This window comes from Equus asinus, chromosome 15 (assembly GCF_041296235.1).
Source record: "Equus asinus isolate D_3611 breed Donkey chromosome 15, EquAss-T2T_v2, whole genome shotgun sequence".
Taxonomy (NCBI): domain Eukaryota; kingdom Metazoa; phylum Chordata; class Mammalia; order Perissodactyla; family Equidae; genus Equus; species Equus asinus.
The window spans coordinates 23,348,814-23,372,918 of NC_091804.1; the positions used below are offsets into that span (position 1 = coordinate 23,348,814).

The following is a 24,105-nucleotide window of genomic DNA, read 5'->3' on the forward strand; positions in this document are numbered from 1 at the left end:
ATTCTCTTGGCAGGGAAAAAAGGGAAGGGCTGCTGGGGAGACCACCAGCCACATCTGCAAGGCTGCGAGTGGCCACACGTGGTGCAAAATCAAAGCGTGGTTCATTCTAATATTCATTCACATTGTTTTCTAATCAATAACGTATCTTTTTATAAAAATAATATAAAAATGTTTTCCTCCCAAATTATCAAGTAAAGGTCATACTCCCGGAAGTCACACCATGTTGATCACGTGATTTTGTGTTCTCCCCGGCACTTTGCAGGAGGTGCGCGAGCGCCAGGCTTGTGAAGCACAGATTTAACTGTCCTGAATTTGTCACCTACTGGCTGGGTAACCTTAAGCAGAGTGCTCGCCTCTCTGTTCCTTGGTTTCCTTGGCGGCAAAATGGGGATAATATTAATGCCTATATATAGGAGTTTTAAAGAAAACTTTAATGAGGTAGTGTGTGTAAATCCTTGTGCCTGGCACATACAGAACATCTGAGAAGACTTAGCTGCTGGTGGTGCCATTGTTATGAAGCATTTTCCTAAAGTTGGTGTTCTGGTTCCATTGCTGCACCCCAAAACTCCATGGCTTGAAACGACAGCCGTGTCCTATTTAGCTCGTGGGCCTCCAGTTTGGGGAACACTTGACAGGGATGGCTCGTCGCTGCTCCAGCTTCCACTGAGGCAGCTTCCCTGAGGGCAGGAAGGTCTGCTTCCACGCTGGCTCACTCACTCAGCTGGCAAGTTGGTGCCGGCTGCCGGCTGGGAGCTCAGCCAGAGTTGAGGGCTGGAAGGCTCAGTGGCCCTCCCTGTGGCTTCTCCATGTGACCTGAGCTTCCTCGCAGCGCGGGGGCTGGGTCCCAAGGGTGCCCATCCCCAAAGAGAAAGCTGTGTGGAAGCTGTATTGACTTTTATGACCCAGCATTGGAATGCACACAACGTCACTTCTGCCATGCACGATTGTTCGAGACAGTCCTAAAGGCTCGCCCAGATTCAAGAGGAGGGGACATTGACTTTACCGCTTGATGGAGGTCAGGGGTAGCAAGGTTCTGGAAAACATATGGGACTGGAAATATTGTTGTGACTGCTTTTGGAAACTACAATCTGCTGGAGCTAGCTATTAGGTGATTTCCAGTCTTAACAACCCTGATAGATGATGATGCAGGAAGTTTATTTTCCACTCTAGGATTATTCCCTTAGGAGGGCATCTCCTGGAACAGGCATGTCAGTTACCAACAATGCTTTAAGCAGCAAAGGCATTTCATTATCTCATATAACAAGAAAGCTGGGGGCAGGAAGTTCCAGGTTTGGGAATGTGCTCAATGATGCCCTTAAAAGCCCTGCTCCTTCTCTTTGTCCACTCTGCATCCTCAGTGTGTTGGCTTTCTGTCATCAGGCTTGTCACCTCATCCATGTGACATGGCTGCTGTATTTGCAGGCATCACCTCCTCAGTCTGTGGCATTCAAAGAAGGAAGGAAAGGGGCCAGGCATTTCTTTCTTTCTCTCTCTCTCTGTCTTTCTCTCTCTCTCACTCCCATCCCAATATTTTTAACAGAGAGGAAATCTTTCTCAGAAGCCTTGAAGCTCCAAGCCGATCTCGCCTTAGGTCTCATTGGCCAAAACTGGTCACATGGTTTCTACTAGCTGCAAGGGAGGCTGGGAAAACAAGAATATGGTCTGTCAAGCCTCAAGGGGGACGGCTGTAGGGGAGGCAGCCAACAGGAGTGGGAGCGGGGGCCGGGGTTCCTACATCATAACGTGTGAACCTCAAAAAAACTTTTTAATTGAAGTTTAATAAAACAGAATGTGCCTAGATTATAGGAGTACAGCTTGATAAAATTTTACAAGTGAACACGCTCGAGTAACCAGCACCTAGGCCATAAACTGAACATTACCAGCTCTTCAACAGCTCCCCTCAGACCCTTTTCCACTTTCCCCAAGTCACTAACAGCATAGGTTCATTTGCCTGCTTTTGTGCTTTCAATAATTGGAATCATATAGTATGGCTACGTTGTATCTGGTTTCTGTCCCTCAATGTTATTTTCATGCACTTCATCCGTACTGATGTGGGTAATTGTTAATGATCCTTGTTGTATACTATTCCTTGAGTGGGTGTTTATCCCTTTGGGAGTTTCAAGGTTGGAGCTATGATGATTTGGGCTGCCATGGATGTTCCTGTACATGTCCATGGGTGCCCATATGCACGTGTTTCTGTCGTGTAGGTACCTAGGAGAGGAACTGCGGGGTCATAGGGGGTGCCTAGTGCAGCTTTAGTGGATGCTGCCAGTTTCCAAACAGTGGACACTCCCACCAGCAGTCGTGAGAGTTCCAGTTTCTCCACGTCCTCATCAACACTTGACATTGTCTGTCTTTAATTTTAGCCGTTCTCAGGGAGTGTGTGGTGGTATCCTTTAGGGGTTTTCATTTGCATTTCCCTGAAGACTAATGAAGCTGAGTGTCTTTTCGTTGTTGACGTTCGGTGATCTTTCATGAAGACTTTGCATGGCTGTGAATGGCTGGAAGCCCTTGGAGCACACTGATTAGTTGCTTTCCAAAATACTGTGCCCATGTGACTGTCCCCGAGCCATTTTCTGAGAACACATAGCCCTGAACCAGGGTGCACAGTACTGCAGGCAGAGCAGGGCTGGGTGTCAGCTTCCACTGCCCCCACACCTGGGAGCCCTTCATGCAGTGGACAACCTGTAGAGCCGGGCCTGACAGCTCTGCCCGCCCCTACACTGTACAGAGAGCCCCACGTTGACGAGCTGGGCCGTGCTCAGAGAAGAACAGAGGGAAATGAGACTTCGCACTCGCTGGGGGCCTTTATGCTGGAGAAAAGATGACTCAGGGAGTCCTGCTCAGAGGCTGCAGATAATCAAAGGGCTGATCTGCCCCAATAATCAGATTTGTTCTAGGAAGCCCTAGAGGCCAGAACCAGGCTGGCAAATTTTAGTTCAATACGGTTTAGGCTGTGAAAGCTCCATGAGATCTGGGTTACTGCTATAGCATAATGCCCAGCACACAGTAGACACCTAATATATACCTGTTGGATGACTGCTTACTAGAGCTATCCTGCAACAAAATGGGCTGTCGGGAGTGGGGGAGGGTGGTAAGCTCCCTGGCGCTGTGGGTGTGCAAGGCCAGGCAGGTGACATCGTAGAGGAATGTCACAGGAGGGAGTAATGCCTTTGGTGCCGACTGCTCTGCATGATATTAAAAATTCCCCAGCCCCTAGACTCTGGGAAGCTATGAATTATCCATGCTGGGATTCAGCGAAGGCAGAGTGAGTTCAGTGTTAGCCGAAGCAAAACCTAATTAGGAAGGCAAATTGATTTCCAAAAAAAGAATTGGATGATATGTTCCCAGGACTCTTGGAAATGGTTTTTTAATTGTCTGCTCTTTTGTATTATGCATGCAACTGCGTGCCTTTGAGAGCTAGGTCGGTCTTGCACTTTCCTCCCCGCTTCCCTGCCTCCCCCGGCCTTAGCACCTTCACTGTCCCAGCCCCTGCAGGGGGCGGGAGGGGCCATTCCTCTGGGGAAGGCTGGGGGCCGTGGGGAAGATGGAGACAGAAGTGCTGGGGAGGGGCCTGGGCGCAGGGGCCAACAAGGAAGCACACAGAGCTGAGAGCCCACCTTTCTTCACCAACCTCACCCCCCCAGGTGGCCCGGTCACAGGGGAAGGGCATCTTCCTCTTCCGGAGGCTGAAGGACATCATGGACTGGAGGAAGGTGAGCTTGCCTCTCCCCCTTCCTCCCCAAACCCTCCTCTGCTCTTTCTGGGACGAGGGGCCCTTTCTTCCTGCCCTCAAAGCTCAGAGGGCTGGTAGAAGAGCTCTGTCCACAGGCCTGCCCATGGGAATGGGCTCTCTGGAGCCAGATTGCCTGGGTTCAAATCCTGACCTTGCCACTTAATAGCTGTGGGACCTTGGGCAAGTTACTTTACCTCTCTGTGCCCACGTAACTGGGGGATAGTAATAATACCTGCTGAGGATGCAAGGAATTAATATGCCCAAAAGCTGAGAACAGTGTGTTCTTTGCCTGGGCCTCCTGCTCACCTGGCTGGGAATAGTTTAGCTAACTAACTCTTCCTCAAGGTCCTAGACTGAGCCTAAGTTGGCTCCCTTCCTCCCCTCTACCCCATCCTCGTCGCAGGATGCGGTGCAGTAGAAACCCTGGTTCCAGTCCTGCCTCTACCATTCAGCAGCTGTGTGGTCTTGGGAAAATTGCTCAACCCCTCAGAACCTTAGAGATGATAATGGTGCAGGGAGGGTGAGAGTTGTGGGATGACCAAACTCCCTCATGACCAGCACCTCCTGCAGCAGCAGGCTCACAGCAGGCGCTCAATAAATGCGTTTCCCCCCTCTGCTGTGTGTCTCGGATTCTCCCATGAAACCATCAGGGCAACGCCGGGAAGAAGCTCACCAGCCTGGAGGCCCAGCCAGCCCGGAGCACTGCCAACCCCTCTGGCAGCCATGTGAGTCTAAGTGGGGGGTCCCTGAAGGGGAGGCCTGGCTGCCTCTGTCCTGAAGCAGCATGGGGGGCGGGGGTGATGAGAGGTGTAGAAAATCCTGCCCTTGGGGCCAGAAGCCCCAAGTTCCAGTGTCCCTGCCACTGGGCTGTCATGTGACCTCAAATGTGTGACACCTGACTTTGGGCCTCAGTTTCCTTGCAAGGTCGCTGTGAAGGGGACAGTGGGTGGGGAAGGGTGTGCAAGCAGGTGGGAGAGAGCGCTGCTTCTTCCTGAGCTGCGCTGGCTGGGAAGGAACTAGCAGGAGAGAAGGGAGCGGAATGTCCTCGGGGGCTTGTGTGTGCTCTTGGCAGCTCTGACCCACGGAAGCTTCCACAGGGATGGAAACAGTGCATACCGTGCTCTCCACCCTGGTGACCGCCAGCCACGGGTTGATACTGAGCACTTGAAATGCAGCTAGTGCGACCCAAAGACTGGATTTTTTATTTCCTTTTTTATTGTAATATACATATAAACTTTGCCATTTGAACCATTTTTGAGTGCAGAGTTCAGTGGCGTTGTGCAACCATCGCCGCCATCCATCTCCAGGACTTTTTCAGCTTCCTCAGCGCCTGGCAACCACCATTCTACTTTCTGTCTCTGTGGATGTGGTACTCCAGGTACCTCACATAAGTGGGATCATGCAACATGCGTCCTTTTGCGTCTGGCTAATTTCAATTAGCATTATGTCTACAAGGTTCATTCACGTTGTAGCATGTAATTTCACTTAGTTAATCAATTTCACTGTGACTATATGGAGCCACATGTGGCCAGCGGCTGCCCTATTGGGCAGTGCGGGTCTGGAGGTTAAATGCCCAGGCTCTGGGCCTAGCCTGTGTAGGTCCACTTCCCAGCTGCATCACTGACCAGCTGTGTGGCCTTGGGCAAGTCACTCCCCCTATCTGTGCTTCAGTTTCTCATCTGTAAAATGGGGATAACACTAGTACTTCCCTGATGCAGTTGACTTAAGGATCAAGTGACATACCCCAAGTAGAGTGCCTAACACAGTGCCTAGTACACAGGAAATGCTCCATAAATGTTAGTATTGCTTATTGTTACAACTAGGACGCAAGAAGTTCTGACGACCAGAAAGAGGACATTCCCGTGGAGAACTATGTAGCTCAGCGATATATCGAAAATCCCTACCTGATAGGAGGTGAGATGGCCGTCTCTGCTCCCTGCCCTTCCGCTGACCCATTAGTCAAACAGTCAGTCAACAAGGCTTGACTAGCGGCCTCACGTGGGCTCAGCCTGACAGCAGGCATGAAGGGATGCAGAGGGAGGTCCACCCTGCACTCTCCCACCTCCTAGCCATTGTCTATGCAGTTCCCTCCGCCTGCATGTCCTTTCCCACTCCCTTCTGGTTCACTAAAATTCTCCTCATTCTTCAAGAAGCAACTCATTCGTGAGTTTATTCAACAAATATTTATAGGAGCCACTCAGTACCAGCCACTGTCCGGGGTGCTGCCTGCCCTGCTCTCATGGAGCTTACGCCCCAGATGGGCAGACAGCAATAAATCAGAAACAAATGAATAAGATAGGTCCACACGGTGGTGGGCGTCATGAAGTAAATCGAGCAAGGGCATCATTGAATAGTGTTGATGCCACTTGGCTCTTTCCACCCTCGGGCAATGTCCTTCCCCAGGGGGCAGTCCTTGGGTCTCTTCTCCTCCCCTCCCTCCCTCCCCCCTGACCCCATCCTGTCTCGTGGCTTTAAACACCACCTGGATGCCAGTGACCCCCAGCTTTCTGTCTCCAGCCAAGACCTTACCCCCACATCCCAGACCCTGATGTCCCACAGCCTGTGACCTCCCCTTTTGGGCATCTCCCAGCAACTCAAACCCAACATGACTAAAATTCATCCCTCGTCCTCCCCCCACCATGTGGCGCATTCCCCAGCCCTCCGCATCCAGGGATGTAGCTCTCCACCGCCTGGTTGCTAAGCCAGAAGTCAGAGAGGGTCCTGGGTGCATCTCTCTCTTCCCCTCCCACATCCGGCTCTTCATCAAGCTCCCACACAGCTCTCCGATCTGTCTGGCCAGCGCTCTCACCTCCATCCCAGTCCTGGCCACTGTCCTCTCCCACCTGGACACCTGGGCTGGCCTCCTCACTGGTGCCTGGCTGCTGCTCTGGTCCCCTTCGCTCCACTCCAACACAGCAGCCCAAGGGATCCATGACCCTCAGTGGCTTCCCATGGCTGCTAACACCAACTCTCAAAATTGCACATGCCCTGGCCCCTGCTGACCTCGCTGACCGCCTTCCACTCTGCCCCTGGACGAAGCTCTTCACCTCCTCCGGGCCTCCGCTCATTCGGTTCCTCCCGCCTGAGGGTCCCTCCCCCCCGGGCTAGGTGGGCACCTTCTCCTCCTTCGGGTCCCCACTGCTCCGTGAGGCCTTCCTTGACCACCATGTCTCCAGCCTTTCCCAACATCGACCCTCCCCCCAGTTATCCTCCCCTTGTGCCTCGTATGGTTTTACTGGGATTCCTGTCTGTCTGTCCACTGCTGTACGCCCAAACCTAGCACGGTGCCCAGTGATCACTTGATATTTGTTACAGAAATTAATTCTTTCCTTGCCTGACAGGCCGCAAGTTTGACCTGCGTGTCTACGTGCTGGTGATGTCAGTGAGTGACTAAGCCAGGGACCCTCCTGTCTTAGTGGTGGGTGGGGGGCTGCTGGCCTGGGGGGCGGGGGCAGAAGTCATTCTGGGGACCTCTGAGTGAGCTCGACTGGTTTTACCCGCCCCGGGGGGACATCTGAGGGTGGGCCAGGGGCAGGTAGATGGACCCAAGCTTTGCTGTCTCAGAGCCCAGCTGCCCCCCCCACCTGTTCTTTATTCACCCAGTCACCCACGGTAAGCACAGCTCGCATTTATTGACCACCTACTAAGTACCAGGCCCTGGTATGCAGCAGGTCCTATCTCCTCGGCCCTCCTGCTAACTGGGCAAGTAGGTTCTATCATTCTCATCTTACAGATGAGGAAACAGATGCAGAGGAGTTGAGTGACTTGCCCAAGGCCACACAGCTGGTGAACAGAGCTGGGATTCAAAGCCAGACAGCCTAGCCCCAGAGCCTCTCTCTTAAACAAGTTGTTGCTTTACTCCCTCCACCCATTCATTCACTCATTCATTCAACAAACATTTAAACCTTCATGGTGTGCTACTCTACGGTGGGCACAAGGAGATAGGGTGTCCGAGACAGGCTCACTGGCTTATGGGGAATATGGACACACCCTGAGCCCGGGGGTGACGCACATCGCTGTAGAGCAGAGAAGAGCCCCATTCCTTTTGTTCCCTTCTGCATCTCCCCGCCCCCACCCCCAGGGAAGGAAGGGGCAGAATCGAAGGAGGCTGATGTTTGAGCAAGCTCTTCCTGCAGAAGCCAGCAGGCTTGGGGGTGCTTGTATTTATTCCCCTCCCTCTTCTCTCCTCGGTTCCCACCTGCTCCACAGTACATCCCGCTGCGGGCCTGGCTGTACCGGGATGGCTTCGCCCGGTTCTCCAACACGCGCTTCACACTCAGCAGCATTGATGACCAGTGTATCCTGGGACCCCCGCCTGACCGTACCCCGCGCGCCCTGCCCCTCCCGTCCTCTGGCTGGTCCGGAGAGAACTCGTCCATTCCACATTTGGCTGGGGGCTTGCTGAGGATCATGCTCTGGTCTGGGCACAGGGGGTACAGTAGTGAGCAAGACGGGCCTGGGCCCTTCTCTCCAGGAGCTTAGAGTCTTGAGGGGGCGGGCGATCCCCCAGGATCCGAGGGAAGCAGCCCCAGTCTGTTCAGAGCAGCCCATCCCGACTGCTCTGCCTGATGATCACACTGTTGGTGTGCCTAACGTTCACACTGACTCATATTAGGACCCAACGTTGACAGTGATTCACGGGTATTGGATCTAACACTCACATTGATCCGTATTCTAGGATCGGATGGTTTGAGCCCCTCAGGAGAGCAGTTGCATCCTTTTATGTGCCTGTGCTCCAGCGCCTAGTCATTGGCTCATTCTCTCAAATACGATGCCATTTTCACCTGTCAAATTGGCAGGGACCAAAAATTTGATGACTCACTGTGTTGGCGAGGCGGGGCGAATGCATATGTTGCTGGTGGGAGTGTAAATTGGCACAACATCTTGGGAGGCAATCTGGCAAATGTCTATCAAAGACTGACGCACAGACTCTGACCCAGCAGTTCTCCTTCGGGAAGCTTATCCTACAGATACACGCACAAGGCAGGGAAAGAGAGGTTTACAGATTCTTCTCTGCACAGCCCTGTTTGTGAGAGCCGAAAACTAGGAGACAACTAAACGCATGGCTCATTTACGCAATGGAGTGCTATGTAGCTGTAAAAAGGAGTGGCGGAAGTGCCTTATGTGCAGATAGGAAACAATCTCCAAGATGCACTGTTAATTGGGGAAAAAAAAGTGTAGAACTCTGTGAAAAGTATGCTCCCATTTATATAAAAATTATATCTCTATATAATCATGCATCACTCAATGACAGGGATACATTCTGAGGAATGTGTCATTAGGCGATTTCGTCATTGTGCGAACATCATGGAGTGCACTTACACCAACCTGGATGGTGTAGCCCACTACACACATAGGCCATATGGTACTAATCTTTTTTTTTTTTTTAGAAGATTGGCACCTGAGCTAACATCTGTTGCCAATCTTTTTCTTTTTTTTTTCTTCTTCTCCCCAAAGCCCCCCAGTACATAGTTGTACATTCTAGTTGTGTGTGCTTCTGGTTGTGCTGTGTGGTACTAATCTTACGGGACCATCATCCTATACGTGGGCTGTGGTGACCGAAACATCGTTATGCCGCGCATGATTGTATATGTTTTTATCTGTGCGTAGACATCTCTGGAAGGATGTACAAGAAACTGGAAACAGCGGTTGCTTTTGGGAGCGGAAATGGGTGGGTGGGGCAGGTCTGGGAAGGAGGTAGTTCCTTTTATACATTTCTGTACCTTTTGACTTTTGAAACGTGGGTGTATTATCTGGTTAAACTATAAACATCAAAAAACAGTTTTAAAGGTTTTTAGACCTGAGTGTCAGAGGAAAAGGGGTAGACAATCCAGAAATATTTAGGAGATAAATCGGCAGGACTCGACCACCTGCGTGTGGGAGAGATGGAAATGCAGGGCGACGCTGCCAAGCCGCTGGCCCTGGTGACCCAGCCGATGCTTTTAGCCGCCTCACCTCTCTCTGCCTTCATTTCAGCGTTCCGTTGAGTGTCCGTCCGAGGTAACGCGTTTGCCTCATGATGGGTAATGAGTGTAGGCCCTCCTACTCGGGAAATTTTGTGCAGTTTGTTTTTTTCTATTTTGCCAACTACAGCATTTCTAGTATGTTTGTTTTATTTTGTAATTCTAACAAGCATTTATCATATACAAGTCATCAAATTTATTTTAGTTTCGTTGTTTTGCCACCTCGTTTTTCACTAAAATTAAACAATAGATGGAAAGCACTTAGAACAGGGCCTGGCCCAGTGGGACGCCTCAGGACACGTTAGTGGTCCCCTCTCCCCCATTTAAAGCTGTTTGCACATCTCCTGCCCTTGTGGGGCCTTATTAAACACTCCAGCTCTCTCCCAGGGCTAGTTTCTATTGAATGAGGCTTTGCTATTTTCACAATGAGTGAATACACGTAATTTTCCACCCTTCTTTTCATTGTTTTTAAATTTTTAATATTGAAATATTTAAAATATATAGAAAACTGCAGAAAAGACTACAACAAAAACCCATGCATCTACTGTCCAGATTTAACAGATACTAATAGTTTGCCATATTTGCTTCAGATATTACACACCAACTTTTAAAATAATAAAGCAAATTTGGCTCACAAAATAAGACATTTTTAACCTAAATTTAAATATATATGCGTGTGTATATATATACAGTTTACACACAATTATTAAAATATATGTTCATATATATATGTATATATACACACACACACACACACAGAAAATTCAAAAATATCCACCTCAGGGCTGGCCCTGTGGCTGAGTGGTTCAGTTTCCAGGAATGGACCTACACCACTCATCTGTCAGTGGCCATGCTGTGGCGGTGGCTCACATGTTAAAAAGAAAAAGAGGAAGATTGGGAATGGCTGTTAGCTCAGGCAAATCTTCCTCAGCAAAAAAAGAAAAAAAAGAACAAAACCCAAAAACATTAGCCTATCATATTTGCTACAAATCTTTTCTCTAGTCATATTTGCCTTTCATTTTTGCCTTGATATCTGATTCTTTTTACTTTTACATAGTTGACTCTGTCCACTGATTTCCTCTGTGATTTGTATTGTCATTTCTAAGCTAAGAAAATTCTGTTTGCCTGGAATATTTCACGACGAATCAGTTCCACTTCTCTATGGATCGATCTGAATTGCTTGTTTACTCTTTGCCACCAGGCTCTTTGTTCCATTAGAACCTGATTTCAAGTCCGTCTGTGGAGAGGGAGGATGGAGTTCAGCCGACCGTCCCCCACTCTCCTCTTTTAGCCCCTGCTTCTGCCCCGAAACTAGGGCACGCCCCAGTTTCTCCTCCTCACAGGCAGGAGCAGGGTGTGGAGGAGTGTGAAGTGCTGGGAACAATGCTTCCTCCATCACACGCGGTGAGTTCCCCTGAGTCAGTAACCTGCTCTGCCTGAACATCCTCTCTTCCTGTCTATTTTATGACAACTTCATTGAGATATATTCACATACCACACAATTCACCCGTTAAAGCACACAACCCAATGGTTTTCATTGTGTTCACACAACCATCACCACAATCAGTTTGAGAACATGTTCATCATCCCCCAAAAGAAACCCCATACTCATGAGCCTTCAGTTCCCATTTCCCTCCAGCCCCCCTCCCAGCCCTGTGCAACCACTTTCCGTCTTTATATATTTGCCTGTTCCAGACATTTCATATAAGTGCATTCATACAATATATGGTCTTTTGTGCCTGACTTCTTTCACTTGGCATAATGTTTTCAAGAGTCATCCATGTTGTAGCAGGCATCAATACCTCATTCCTTTTTATTGCCAAATAAGATTCTGTTGTATGGATAGAGCACATTTTATTTATCCATTCATGGGTTGATGGTTGTTTCCACCTTTTGGCTATTATGCATAATGCTGCTATGAATATTCATGTACAAGTTTTTGTGTGGACACATGTTTTCATCTCTCTTGGGTGTATGCTAGGAGTGGAATTGCTGGTCACATGCTAATTCTATGTTTAATGTTTTGAGGAGCTGCTCGGCTGTTTTCCAAAGCACTGCATCATTTTACGTTCCCACCGGCATGGTCTGAGGGTTCCAATCGCTCCACATGCTCGTCAACACTTGTTATTATCTGTCCTTTTTATTAAAGCCACCGTAGTGGGTGTGAGCTAGAGCAGTTGATTAGCATTTCCCTGATGACTAATGGTGTTAAGAACCTTTTCTTGTGCTCCTTGACCATTCACAAATCTTCAGAGAAACGTCTTCTCAAAGCCTTTCCCCATTGTTTAATTGGGTTATTTGTCTTCTTTATTATTGAGCTGTAAGAGTTCTTTATGTATTTTTAATACTACTCCCTCTCAGATACATGATTTACAAATGTTTTCTCTCATTCTATGAGTTGTCCTTTTTTTTTTTTTTTTGGCTTAAAAACCAGAAATTTATTTCTCACAGTTCTGGTCCATTTTTTTTAAGGACTTAATCTTTGAAGAGCAGTTTTAGTTTCACAGCAAAATTGAGAGGACGGTACAGAGATTTCCCACATGCCGTCTGCCCTGGCACATGCATCGCCTCCCCCATTAGCAACATCAGTCACCAGAGTTGGACATTTCTTACAACTGATGGACCTACATTGACACACCATTATCACCCAGGGTCCGTAGTTTACATTAGGATCGTACACTCCATGGGTTTGGACAAATGTATGCGTCATTATTGTACCATACACAGTGTTTCCACTGCCCTAAAGCTCCTCTGCGCCCTGTTTTCCCTTTCTCGATAATGTGCTTTGAATCACAAAAGTTTTTAATTTTGATGAAGTCCAGTTTATTTTTTCTGTTGCCACTTGTGCTTTTGGTGTTGCATCTAAGAAGCTCTGCCTGACCCAACGTCACAACCACTTATTCCCAGATTTTATCCTAAGAGCTTTATAGTTTTAGCTCTTATGTTTAGATCCGTGGTTCCTGTGAGTTGACTTTCGTCCGTGGTAAGAGGGAGGGCCCGACTTCCCCCTTCTGCCCGTGGGTCCCGGCCGTCCCCGCCCCGTTTGTTGAAAGGCTGCTCTTCTCCCACTGAACTGCCTTGACACCCTTTTGAAAATTGATGGACCCTAAACCTTAGGGCCCTCTTCCTATCTAATGCTTTGTCACATGCTTATTCTTTTGAAATTAAGGCAGAAAAACTCTCAGGCAAAAGTGAAAAGTCTTTGAAAAGCTCTAAAGAAGACATTCTAGGGAAACGATGCGAAAGAGGATGCCACCTCCTCTCGAGAGGCTGAAGCCCCTGCCCTGTCCCATAGACCACAGACACGGAGAAGCATGCGTTGTAGGGGAATTGGACCTGGGTCAGTGACCGAGAGCCGCTACTTCCCCATCTGTGAACTGGCCCAATAAGTCCCGGGGAAAGTTACGTCTTACGGGCATTTCACGAGATGTGGGGGATCCATCCTACCTAGCTTGTGGGGGAGGATGCGGAGGAAGGGGCAGTCAGAGTGGCTGTCGCTCAACCTCTCTGAGCCTCCAAGTTCTCATCCGTGAGACGGGAAAGTTTGGGGAACAAATGCGATGACGTGTGTGAACGTGCTCTGTAAGCTGCAGTGTTGCCGATGTTACTGCTGGTGACGATGATGATATTACGGAAAGGCAGACTCTCAGGATTGGGACTTCAAAGGCCATCTTGTCCCCACCCCAATGCTGGATCACTTGTCCAGTATTCTTACAAAGTGGCCACCCCGCCTGAACCCCTCTGGTGGCAGAGAGCTCCGAATGTCCTGAGATGGCTCTTCTGTATCTGGTCTCTCTACTTGTTAGGAAGGGTTCCCTCTTCTGGAGTTGAAAAATCGTAATATAATAATATCAGCGATGCCGGGCACTATCAGAGGCGCTTCTTCACAGTGTCTGATCTGATCTTTCAAATAACCACGAGGTCAGTATTTTACTGTGCGCCTCCATTTAATAGGTGGGGAAACAGGCTCAGAGAGGTTAAGTGACTTGCTCAGGGGCCCACAGCCAGTAAAGATAGATGCGGGCAAGATTCAAACCCAGGCGCACCTGACCCGAAAGCCCACGCACGTGACCTCTGGGTTCTTTTGTGCCTTTCCCCATCAATTCCCAAGCAAGGGTCTCAGTTAAATCCCTGAGGGCTCCCTGGAGCAGGGCTCGCTCTTGTCCACACTTGCCCTTGACCACCATCTCTGCCAGATGTTCACCTCACCAATGTGGCCGTGCAAAAGACGTCTCCCGACTACCACCCAAAGAAGGTGAGGAAGCCGGGCCTCTGCCCCCGCTGCCGCCTCTGGGGCCAGGTGGGAGGGTGGGGGGCTGGGGTGGGGAGCACTGAGGGCCCCAGAATGGGCCCGTCTTAGGCTCATAGTTCACCAGCAAAGTCAGACTCACCCTTCCCGTGTGCACGGCCTAGGGCAAGAGGATGAGTGGAGGCCCAGGCATCACGTGATTCAAAATTTAAAAGTTACAAATCAAACCAACACACCCTTGAACAAAATGTGTTCTCTCCTCTTACCTTGACAGATGTGCTTGTCTATCCGCTTTCTATCATCTGTCTATCTATCATCATCATCTGTCTATCATCTATCTATCTATCATTATGTCTGTCATCTATCTCTGTCTATCTAGCTTTCATGTCTATCTAATAACCTGCAAGGCCAGGATCAAAGGAAGAACTCTGAGACTTCTCCGAGTTAAGAGCCAGGACAGAGGGGCACAGGGAGAGCTGGCGCCTGGCTCACACCTGCTCCCTTCTTTCCCGTCCCGCAGGCTCCGTCCCACACGGGCATGGGGCTCAGTGCTCTATAGATAGTACCTCATTTATTCCTCCTAACAACCCTATAGGCACAAGGGTCATTTTATAGACGGGCAAACTGAGGCACAGAAAAAGAAAGTGTGCCCAAGTAGGAAGTGCCACCTCCCTAAACAGCAACCTGTTGGTCACCCTTCGGGTGCACACGTGGCCAGTGCAGTTGTCCTCAGGCAGGCAGGTAGGCCCAGGGAAGAGGCCTGTGCAGGGCATTTGGGCAGGGACTTCTGGGGTCGTGGGTACCCAGGCTGTGCTCTAGAAAGAGAGGCACAGGCTCTGGGTGGGCCCATCCCCTTGGGCATGCAGGATCTCTGCCCCATGAGGAGGGACACACTCGGGGTTCCCCTAGTCACAGGACTCAGGGTGGGCCCCTCTTGTCCGAGCCTAAGGGTCATGCTGCTTGTGGTTGTTTGAGGGTCCTGGCAGGCCCGTTCTGGTTAACTGAGGCTCCCTCTCCCAACCCGGGTGCACGGGGCCCAGGGCTGCAAGTGGATGCTGCAGCGCTTCCGACAGTACCTGGCGTCAAAGCACGGGCCTGAGGCGGTGGAGACGCTATTCAGTGACATGGACAACATCTTCATCAGGAGCCTGCAGAGCGTGCAGAAGGTGATCATCAGCGACAAGCACTGCTTCGAGCTGTACGGCTACGACATCCTCATAGATCAGGACCTCAAGCCGTAAGTGGTGGGCTCGGGCCAGACAGCCAGGGGGTCGTTCACACGCTCTGCACCCGGACCGCCAGGCTTCAGATCAGCTCTGCTGCTTCCTCGTTGGGCACACTTTCTTTTTTCTGTGCCTCAGTTTGCCCATCTGTGAAATGGTCGTTGTGCCTGTAGTATTGTTATGAGGAATAAATGAAGTGCTGTCTATCGAGCACTGAGCCCCATGCCTGGCACTAAGAGAACTTTCCTGAACATCTGCTGAGTCAGGGCCCCTCCCCTACCATCAGATGAGAAACTTCCCCTCTGTGAGCCCTGGTGCTTTGAGGATGTGCATGCCACATCAGGGAATATTGTTACTTGGCGATCCTGCCAAGAATTGGGTGCCCTCCCACAGTGCCCGTGGAGGAGCTTGTGTTGAAGAGTAGAACACGCCTGAGCCGGCAGGGACCACGGGGATGGCCCTTGCGCGATACAGCAGGACACAAAGCCCGGTGAGCTTGTTCCAGGAGCTCGGGGTCATGCCGTGAGTCAAGGGCAGAGCCAGGCCCAAGTTCCTGGGCTGAGCTGCTCCGCGCCAGCACTGCGGCTCCTGGACCCAACCCCTCCCCAGGGCCACTGCCTGGCGTGGAGCCGCTGTCTGAGCCAGGCGTGGGGGCCCTAGAGCAAGACCTAAGACGGGCCGGGCTTCAAGAGAAACAGGGTTCCAGCCCCAGCGAGTGTCCTTTGTCTCCTGCAAGATGTGGCCAGGGCATTAGAGTGAATAGTGATGGGGGAGCAAAGTTGCGAGGAGGCAGCAGAGAGTGGAAAGGGGGCTCCATCTCCCGCCCGTGAGCCCTCCCCTCTCTGTGCTTCGGGTTCCCGTCTGTAAAATGACAGGGTTGTACGTAGCAAGAGCTTGCAAGCTGGAGGCCCATGGGCTGCTTTTGGCCTCCAGAAACTTCGAGTTTGACTGTCAGAATGTCATTTTGTTTGTTTGCTTTCAATTTAAATTCATTGACAATCTCCAAATATTGGAAGAAAAATTGGGAGATTTTGTGTTTGCATGAAAATCTGGATTTTTGGCTTTTCTGGAAAACTTGGAAGATCTCCAAATTCTGGGTTCACACCCCCACAGGGCAGCACACTCCTGGAGCTGGCCGTAGCCACCCCTTTAGCCATGGAAGGCTCTTCCCAGTTCACCGCAGTCTCCACCCCTCCCTACTACTCCCCACGCTGACCCGGCAGGTCGGGTCCCACCTATAGGCAAACTTTCACCAGGAAAGGGAAGTTTTTCTTGCTCTCAGAGCTCTACTGGAAGAAGGAAAAGCAGTAACAGCATGAGGGCCCCAGCATCCTTCTAAACCTTCCAGCTTGCCTCCTAAGTTACCACCTGACCCCTGTGGGGATTTCAAGTTTGCGACAATTGTTTTCAAAAAGTTTTAGCCACTTGTAATCCATCATAACATTAATAAAAAAAAAAAAAAAAGTTTTAGCCACTGCAACCTTTCTTTTAATGGAAAAATGGAGAGAGCAACCCGAGTTGAATTGAGGGTGGGGCCCAGGCTCCCCATCCAGCTTCTCAGTGAAATCCCAGGGTCTCCGGGGACCAGGTGACCCTGAGGCTCTCCATGCCCCTCCCGCCCTCCCCAGGTGGCTCCTGGAGGTCAATGCGTCCCCATCGCTGACAGCCAGCAGCCAGGAGGACTACGAGCTCAAGACCTGCCTCCTGGAAGACACCCTGCACGTTGTGGACATGGAGGCCAGGTGAGGGAGGCGACCTCGCTCATGCACGCCTGTGCATGGCGACCGGGGCTCCCGACAAGGAAGACAGGGGGCTCAGAACAACCTTGGGACTTGAGTGGCCCTCAGAGACAGCTCTGGCCTGTCTGCCATCTTATAGATGGAGAAACTGAGATGTCCACACAGAGTTGCATCCTGGTCCGAGGACTCAGCCCTTTCAGAGCAGAGCAGGGCCAACTACAGCTTTCTGAGATCTGGTCCAGCAGGATTTCCTCTGTACTTCCTGACTGTAGGACCCTGGACCGGTCACTCCACCTCTCTAGAGCTGTTTCCTCATCTGTAAAAGGGGAAACATCCTGTCTACCTCTCAGGATTGTTAGATTAATTTACCAAGATAACGTGAAGAGCCTTGCTTGCAGAAAGTGTTCAATAACAGACTATATATTATTATAGCAATGTGTGTGTAATGGAAAAATCCAGGGTCTGACTTCAGGAATGGCTGAATCTAGGTGCTCAGTCGGTGTTAGATGGTCTATCTTCTCTCTCTCTCTCCCTCCTCCTCTTTCCTTCTCTCTCCTCTCCTCTGCATTAGCTTTTTCCCAATTACTCCAGCAAAAGTTTGAAGGCTGACTCTCATGGGTCATTGATGGGGATTGGGTCACAGGCCCATTCCTGAAACAATCCTTATGACTTGATCAACCAGGCTGAGGTTTTGTGCCCACCTTCCAGGGGTGAGGTCAACCCCACCTGAGCCATGTGGGTGAGAGATGGAGAAGTGGTTCTTGAAGGAAAAACCAAGGTACACTTAGGCTGAAAGAAGGTGAAATGCTGCAGGAGGCAGAAACCTCAGATGGCTACTATATCCACCATCATTTATTCATTCAACAAACATTTGATCCCCTACTGTGTGCTAGGCCTGTGCCACACACCGGGGACACAGTACAGAACATGACACATCTAGTCCCTGCCTTCATGGAGTTTATGGTCTGGGGAGGACAACAGCAGACTTTAAACCAGAAAGCACAACTAGGTGCATGTGTGGGTACCTGGGGACAAAACAGGGGACGACCCTTCTGAGGCCTGTGTGGGCACCTGGGAAAGGGGAGTGACTGGATGGACAGAAGAAGGAATTCTGACAGGGTGGGCACCACTGGGTGCGGGGGTGGAGCAGGGACCTGGCTCGGGTCTTAGGGCCCCACCAGGTGCACCCTCGTTAACCGTTCGTTTCTCCTGCCGTCCAGGCTCACAGGGAGGGAGAAGCGAGTCGGAGGCTTTGACCTCATGTGGAATGACGGCCCTGTCAGCAGAGAGGAGGGGCCTCCTGACCTGTCGGGGATGGGGAACTTTGTGACCAACACGCACCTTGGTATGTGGGCCAGGTGGGGAGTGGGCACTGGGGATGTGTCATGGGAGGTGCCAGGAAGTCTAGAAGGCAGCTTGGCACAATGGTTAGACTGTTTTAATTTGATCTAAAATTTACCAGCTGTGTGACCTTGGGCAAGGGACTTAACCTCTCTGTTCCTCATCTGTAAACAGAGATTAAATAGTTTCTATCCTCAATCCAGCCTAGGACACTGCCTGGCACATAGTGAGGGGGACTATTAATCTGCCAGGAGGTGGATTTCAAAGGCTTAGGTGGAAAACAAACAAAAAAACACGCGATATGCTGTTAAGAGAAATTAAAGCCTTCAGGGCTTGACTTTAAACTTGGTTTTTAAAAAGTGAAAAATTTCCCTGATTATCAAAATTGTTCACACTCATTACAGAATATTTGAAAACTAAAGCAGGAAATAAAAAACCATCCAGACGCAACCATCTTTAACAATCTGGCGTATTTGCTTCCAGTTTTTCAAAAATGCATACATTCCTACTTTTTCTTCTAGAAAATTGGCATGGCGCTGGGGTTTAGAGTCCCACTTTTCCACATGGCGTTTTTCATGTCATTCAACAATATTAATAAAAGCCTCTGTTTTGGAAACACTTTTTGGCCAGGTCCAAACTGAGTACACGGTCTCATTTCCTCTTTAGGCTGCTCTCCTACCAGCATGCAGACGAGGAAATGGCCTGCACATGTTGACGTACCTTGCTGGAGGGCTCGGTTATAAATGGCGCGCTCCCCTTATAACCTCAGCTCCAATCTGACTTCAAACGGAAAGCTTGACTGCTAGACTCCCCTGCCCCTTAGCGCAGTGAACAACAAAATTACCATATGGCTGTAAGATGTTCCAGTTTGTGGATGTGCCAAAATTTACTAAGCCGCTTTCTTATAATCGGGCATTTGGCACAATTCCACTTTTCTACTTTTATAAATAATGCCGTGACGAACATCCTCCTAGATAAAGCTCAGCTGGAATTCTGGCTATGTCTTTAGGACAGGTCCTAGAAGTCGAATTACTGGGTCAAAGGGACAGACTTGTTACAGCCAAATTGTTTTCTAGAAAGATTATATGAATTTGCCAATTGTGAATTAATTTTTTTTTAAAAATTGCCAACTCGACAGGTAAAAAGTACTGACTTGTTTTCTGTGCATTCCATTGATTACTGGTGAGGTTTCAGAGTTTTTAATTTGCGTTTCTTCTTCTGTAAGCTGTCCAGACTCTTTATCTAGTTTTCAATGGGTTCCTTACAGTTTTCTAAATTTATAAAGGCCTTGGATACTAATGTGTTAAGGATATTACCCCTGTGTCAGACATTGTAACTATTTTCCTGAGTTTGTCACTTGCTGTTTAAATTTTGTTTGTGGCACCTTTTTTCCTTTTCCTGATGAAAAGAAGTTCTAAATCATTGTTAGGGTTTAGGATGATTTAGGATTGGATTTGGCAGCAAGCAACTAAAAGGACAACAAATAGTTACCCAGACAGGGACTGACTTGTCCTGAGCCACAGGGGGTCTTGGGGTGGGCTGCACAGGACTGACACATGGCTGCACGATGCCCCGAAGGACCAGCTCTTTCCTCTTTCCTCTTTCTGCTTTGCTACACTCAGCAGGTTGTCTTGGTGCTCATGCTTATTGCCTCATGGTTGCAAGATGGCTGCTCCAACTCCAGACACTGTGTCCTCGCCCCAGGCAGGAAGAAGCAGGAAGGCCCAAGGGCCAAGGCCTTTCCTTCAAGCTTTGACTCTTTGTTCCAAAAGGGAAGCCCTCCCAGGGACCTCTGCTCACATCTTATTGGCCACAACTGGGTCATGTGGTCACCCCAGCCGCAAGGAAGCCTATGATGTCAAGTAGTTTGCCTTGAGGAAGGCAAAGGAGAGGGGGTCTGTGAATGGCTTTTCCACAGCAGATCCCTAGCGTCTGCCATGTGGCGTTGTTGGAGGATGACTATATAGCTTTCAAGCTGTGCATACAATCGCCTGGAAATCTTGTTAAAACGCAGACTGTGATTCAGCAGGTCTGGGATGGGGTCTGAGACTCTGCAGTGCTAACCAGCTCCCACGGGATGCTCTGCGGGTTAACTACTGCTCTGTGGCAAACCCTCCCCAACCCAGCGACTTAAAACAACTCTCTCATTCGCTCATGATTCCTCAGGTATTGCTCATTGGGCTGCAGGCCCCTGGCAGATTACCGTGACATGATAGCCTAGGACAGCCTCTCTCACACGTGTGGTTGACACCGGCTGCCGGCTGGGCCTCTCTTCCCAGGTGGCCACTTGTCCTCCAGTAGTCCAGCCCTGGCTCCTTCCCATGGTTGACTCAGGGTTCCAAGAAGGCAAGAGAAGACACAGCGAAGCCGCATGCGGCCTAGGCTCAGAAGACCCCCAGTGTCATTCTGCCACAATCCATCAGTCAAAGCTAGCCCAGCCCAGATGCACGAGGCCAGGAAACAGATGCCACCTCTTGATGTCAGGAGCAGCAAAGCCACCTTGCAGAGAGGTGTGCATACAGGCATGGGAGGAATTGTTGCAGCCGTCTTTGCTAACAGCCCACCTCAGAGATCAATGCTGCTGGTTTCTGGACCCAATCTGAGTAGCAAAGAGGCAGAACTGTGGGTCTCCAGCTTGGCTGCATGTTGGAATCACACGGGAGCTTTAGAAAATACTGATGCCTGGGGAAGATAAAGACACAGGTCGGGGGCGGGCCCGGTGGCGCAGCGGTTAAGTTCACATGTTCCACTTCTCGGCGGCCCAGGGCTCGCTGGTTCGGATCCCGGGTGCAGACATGGCAACGCTTGGCAAAAGCCATGCTGTGGTAGGCATCCACGTGCAAAGTAGAGGAAGATGGGCGTGGATGTTAGCTCAGGGCCAGATTTCCTCAGAAAAAGAGGAGGATTGGCAGTAGTTAGCTCCGGGCTAATCTTCCTCAAAAAAAAAAAAAAAGATACAGTTGGTCTGGATGTCAGTATTTTTAAAAGCTTGCAGATGACTCTAAAACTTAGACTAGGTTGAGAGCCACTGCTTTATAAGTTTCTAGAATGATCCCCAAGTCTCCAGTCAAGTGTCTGGGTGGATGGTGAATACAACAGGAGCTGGTTGGGGCAGGAAGAGTATTGATGAAATGAATTAGGAATGTGCTGAGGGATCTCCTGGTGAAAAAGATCAACAGATAACTCGGAGATGAGCCTAGAACTCCGAGAAGAGGTTTGCATTGGCTGTGAAGATTTGGGAGTGATGAAGGAGCCAATTACAGTTAAAGCTAGCATCCCATGAAACTCACTTGGAAAAACCCTGGGGATGAGTATGGTGGGATCTCAGCTCAGTGAAACCGTGATGAGCGGTGCGTGCAGCAGAGGCAAGGACAGGGCTTTGGGGTGCTGAGAAAGATGGCAGACACCTCCAGGTCAGGAGTTGTGGCCATGGAGATTCAGTCATTCGACCATTGTGTCATCAATGTCCCTGGCACAAGAGGCAATGCCCATGGAGTTGCCTCGAGAATCAGATCTGAGAGCTGACAGGAAGTGGGTGACACCGTGAACGTGCTGGGAGAGAGGTCTCAGCGGGGACTGCCTGGGACACACTTCCATCAGAGTAGGGCCAATTGTGGGGAAGAGTCCTCTCTTAATTGATGGCGCCTGGTGCAGGGGGTGGGTAAGGGAAGAAAGCTAACATCTAACCTATGCAGTACCAGGCACTGTGCTGGCTTTGAATGCATTTCCCTGAGCAAAGCCAGGAGGAAAGGCAGTGTGGGGTAGAGGTTAGGAGCTTGGCCTCTGGACCTAGATAGCCTGGGTTCAAGTCTCAGTTCTGCTCCTTAGTGTGTGATTTGGAGCAAATCATTTAACCTCTCTGAGCCTCCGTTTTCTCTTCTACACATCATTCCTGGGAAGGCTCAACAGTTAATTCACGTCAGCACCTGAAGCAGTCGCTGGCTTGAGCTAAGTCCCCAGTGAACATTACCTTTTCTGATGACCCCTACATTCACCCCGTAACGCACATGCCCTGGCTCACAGATGAGATGACTGACAGACAGGTAAATGACCCGCTGGAGGGCCACGGGATTCAGGAGTGGAGCCAGGATGCAAACCACAGGCTGTCTGTGGTTGCGTGGCTCCTGCTGCCCCCCTCTTCCCACCAGATAGTGGGGACACAGGCCCCTCCACTCCCCCCTGACCCCTCTACCAAGGACAGGCCATCCCAGAGTGTCCCAACACTTCACTTGCCTTGCAGGCTGCGTCAACGACCGGAAAAAACAGCTGAGGCAGCTGTTCCGCTCCCTTCAAGGCCAGAAGAAAGCTTCCAGCTAATCCTCAGCCACCGGGAGGAGAGCGACCCCGGGAAGTGCCACCCCAGTCCTCTCTCCGCTCCACGTTTCCAGCATGGCAGCACCTCAGAGCATTCACCTTCCTCCCTCGGCCTGGCAGCAGCTTTGCTGGCTCAGCGGCAGGCTGCTTGCCAATCGTTCCAGGCCCCTTGGATGCACACCCCCCCACCTGCCACCGGCGGGCATCTCTGCACCGGGAGACAGCCAATCCCCAGGACTGCATGGGCTCTAACCTTCACAGACTTGGCAATCAGGCCCAACGAGGCCAAAGGCATCAAGTTCTGCTACCCCAGAGAGAGCACATCTAATAAACGAGCACAGGCCTTACTCGGAGTCACTGGGCACCAGGCCTGGCGTGGGGGCTGCTGTCAGCTGCAGCCAAGTCTTCCTGGCTTTGACCTTTGATGTCTCTCAGGAGGTCAGTGCTGAAAGGGTCTTCAGGAGCACGGTTTGGGGGCGGGGGGTGGGGGGCGGACTTAAGCTGTGCTTGCAAAGCAGCACGATTAGACTGTACTTATTAGGGGTCTGGGGAAGGGCTGAGTGAGCCCTAAGTATATCTTCCCCTCCTTGCAAAACCCTGACCTTGCATGTCAAGAGAACTCAGGATCTCTGACCATCTGAAAAGCAGTGGGCCAGAGCATCCCCATTTCTCAGATGGATAAGGTCAGGGCCAAGAAGGCAGAGCTGCTTAACGGGAGTTTCTGCAAACATGTACTTATCTAAGTCAGCTGGGTGACGTAGGTGCCCTCTGGGCCTTCCTGTTTGAGGTGGGGAGCTGAGCTTTTTAAACTAGAACGCCTCGGGCTGGCAGGCAAGATGGCTTGGGGAGTTGACTACAGTAACATTTCCACATCCCAACATTCCTGAGTCTCCTCTCGGTTTAAGAGGGGTTGCAACAGAGTGGGCTGGTGGGCTAACTGCTCCATGAGGGACCTACCATTCTCCCTGCTTAGGACAGTTCTTCTGGCTGCAAATAGCAGAATCTGCCTAGGCAAAGGGAGGGTTTTTGGAAGGAAAATACTGGCAAATCTAAGAACTGAACCAGCCAGGCTTGGGAAGGCCAGAAGCCACACCACTCTGGGTCTCCTGCCTCCAGAGTGTGGGGACTTCCCTCCATGTCTGTGACCGAGGCAAGCGCAGCCAGCCCCAGACATGGGGTCCACATTTCTAGGAAAGAGAATCTGATTGGCTCTTCTTCATTGTCCCAGACAGGCAGGGATAATTTTGGACAGATGGAGAAATTGTGAGCCAGGCAGTCATACAGGACTGAATCTATCAAAGTGAGTTCCACAACTCCCTACTATTTTACATTTATATTTTAAAACATGCAATCTAACACGTCCTTCCCTTCCAGTCTTGTGCCCCAACCATGCAATTTCTGTCCTGAGGGAACCACGTAGTGTCTGCACACAAATTATCAGCCTATTAGACACTTGTCCTGCCCCGTTCTCACTTAACCCATCTTGGAGCTTGTTCCAAATCAATGCTCAAAGAGGTTCCCTCTTCTTGATTATAGCTGT

General features: G+C 50.4%; 1 protein-coding gene across 5 annotated transcripts in view; it reads left to right on the forward strand.

The window, feature by feature from the left end:
- TTLL9 (tubulin tyrosine ligase like 9) overlaps positions 1 to 22,911 on the forward strand; it is a 47,479-nt gene extending 24,568 nt beyond the window's left edge. Inside the window, exons 6-16 of one of the 5 annotated variants that reach the window (XM_070485723.1) lie at positions 3,648 to 3,716; positions 4,387 to 4,461; positions 5,001 to 5,114; positions 5,560 to 5,650; positions 7,078 to 7,118; positions 7,946 to 8,033; positions 13,896 to 13,954; positions 14,989 to 15,185; positions 16,800 to 16,913; positions 18,131 to 18,255; positions 22,492 to 22,911. In XM_070485723.1, the coding sequence (XP_070341824.1) occupies positions 3,648 to 3,716; positions 4,387 to 4,461; positions 5,001 to 5,114; positions 5,560 to 5,650; positions 7,078 to 7,118; positions 7,946 to 8,033; positions 13,896 to 13,954; positions 14,989 to 15,185; positions 16,800 to 16,913; positions 18,131 to 18,255; positions 22,492 to 22,568 (1,050 nt within the window). In that variant the 3' untranslated portion in view covers positions 22,569 to 22,911. Of the gene's footprint in view, positions 1 to 3,647; positions 3,717 to 4,386; positions 4,462 to 5,000; positions 5,115 to 5,559; positions 5,651 to 7,077; positions 7,119 to 7,945; positions 8,034 to 13,895; positions 13,955 to 14,988; positions 15,186 to 16,799; positions 16,914 to 18,130; positions 19,152 to 22,491 lie in introns of those variants that run through there. The other 4 variants (XM_014845048.3, XM_070485726.1, XM_070485724.1 and 1 more) reach the window with 4 other exon arrangements.
- The last annotated feature ends 1,194 nt before the right edge of the window (positions 22,912 to 24,105 follow it).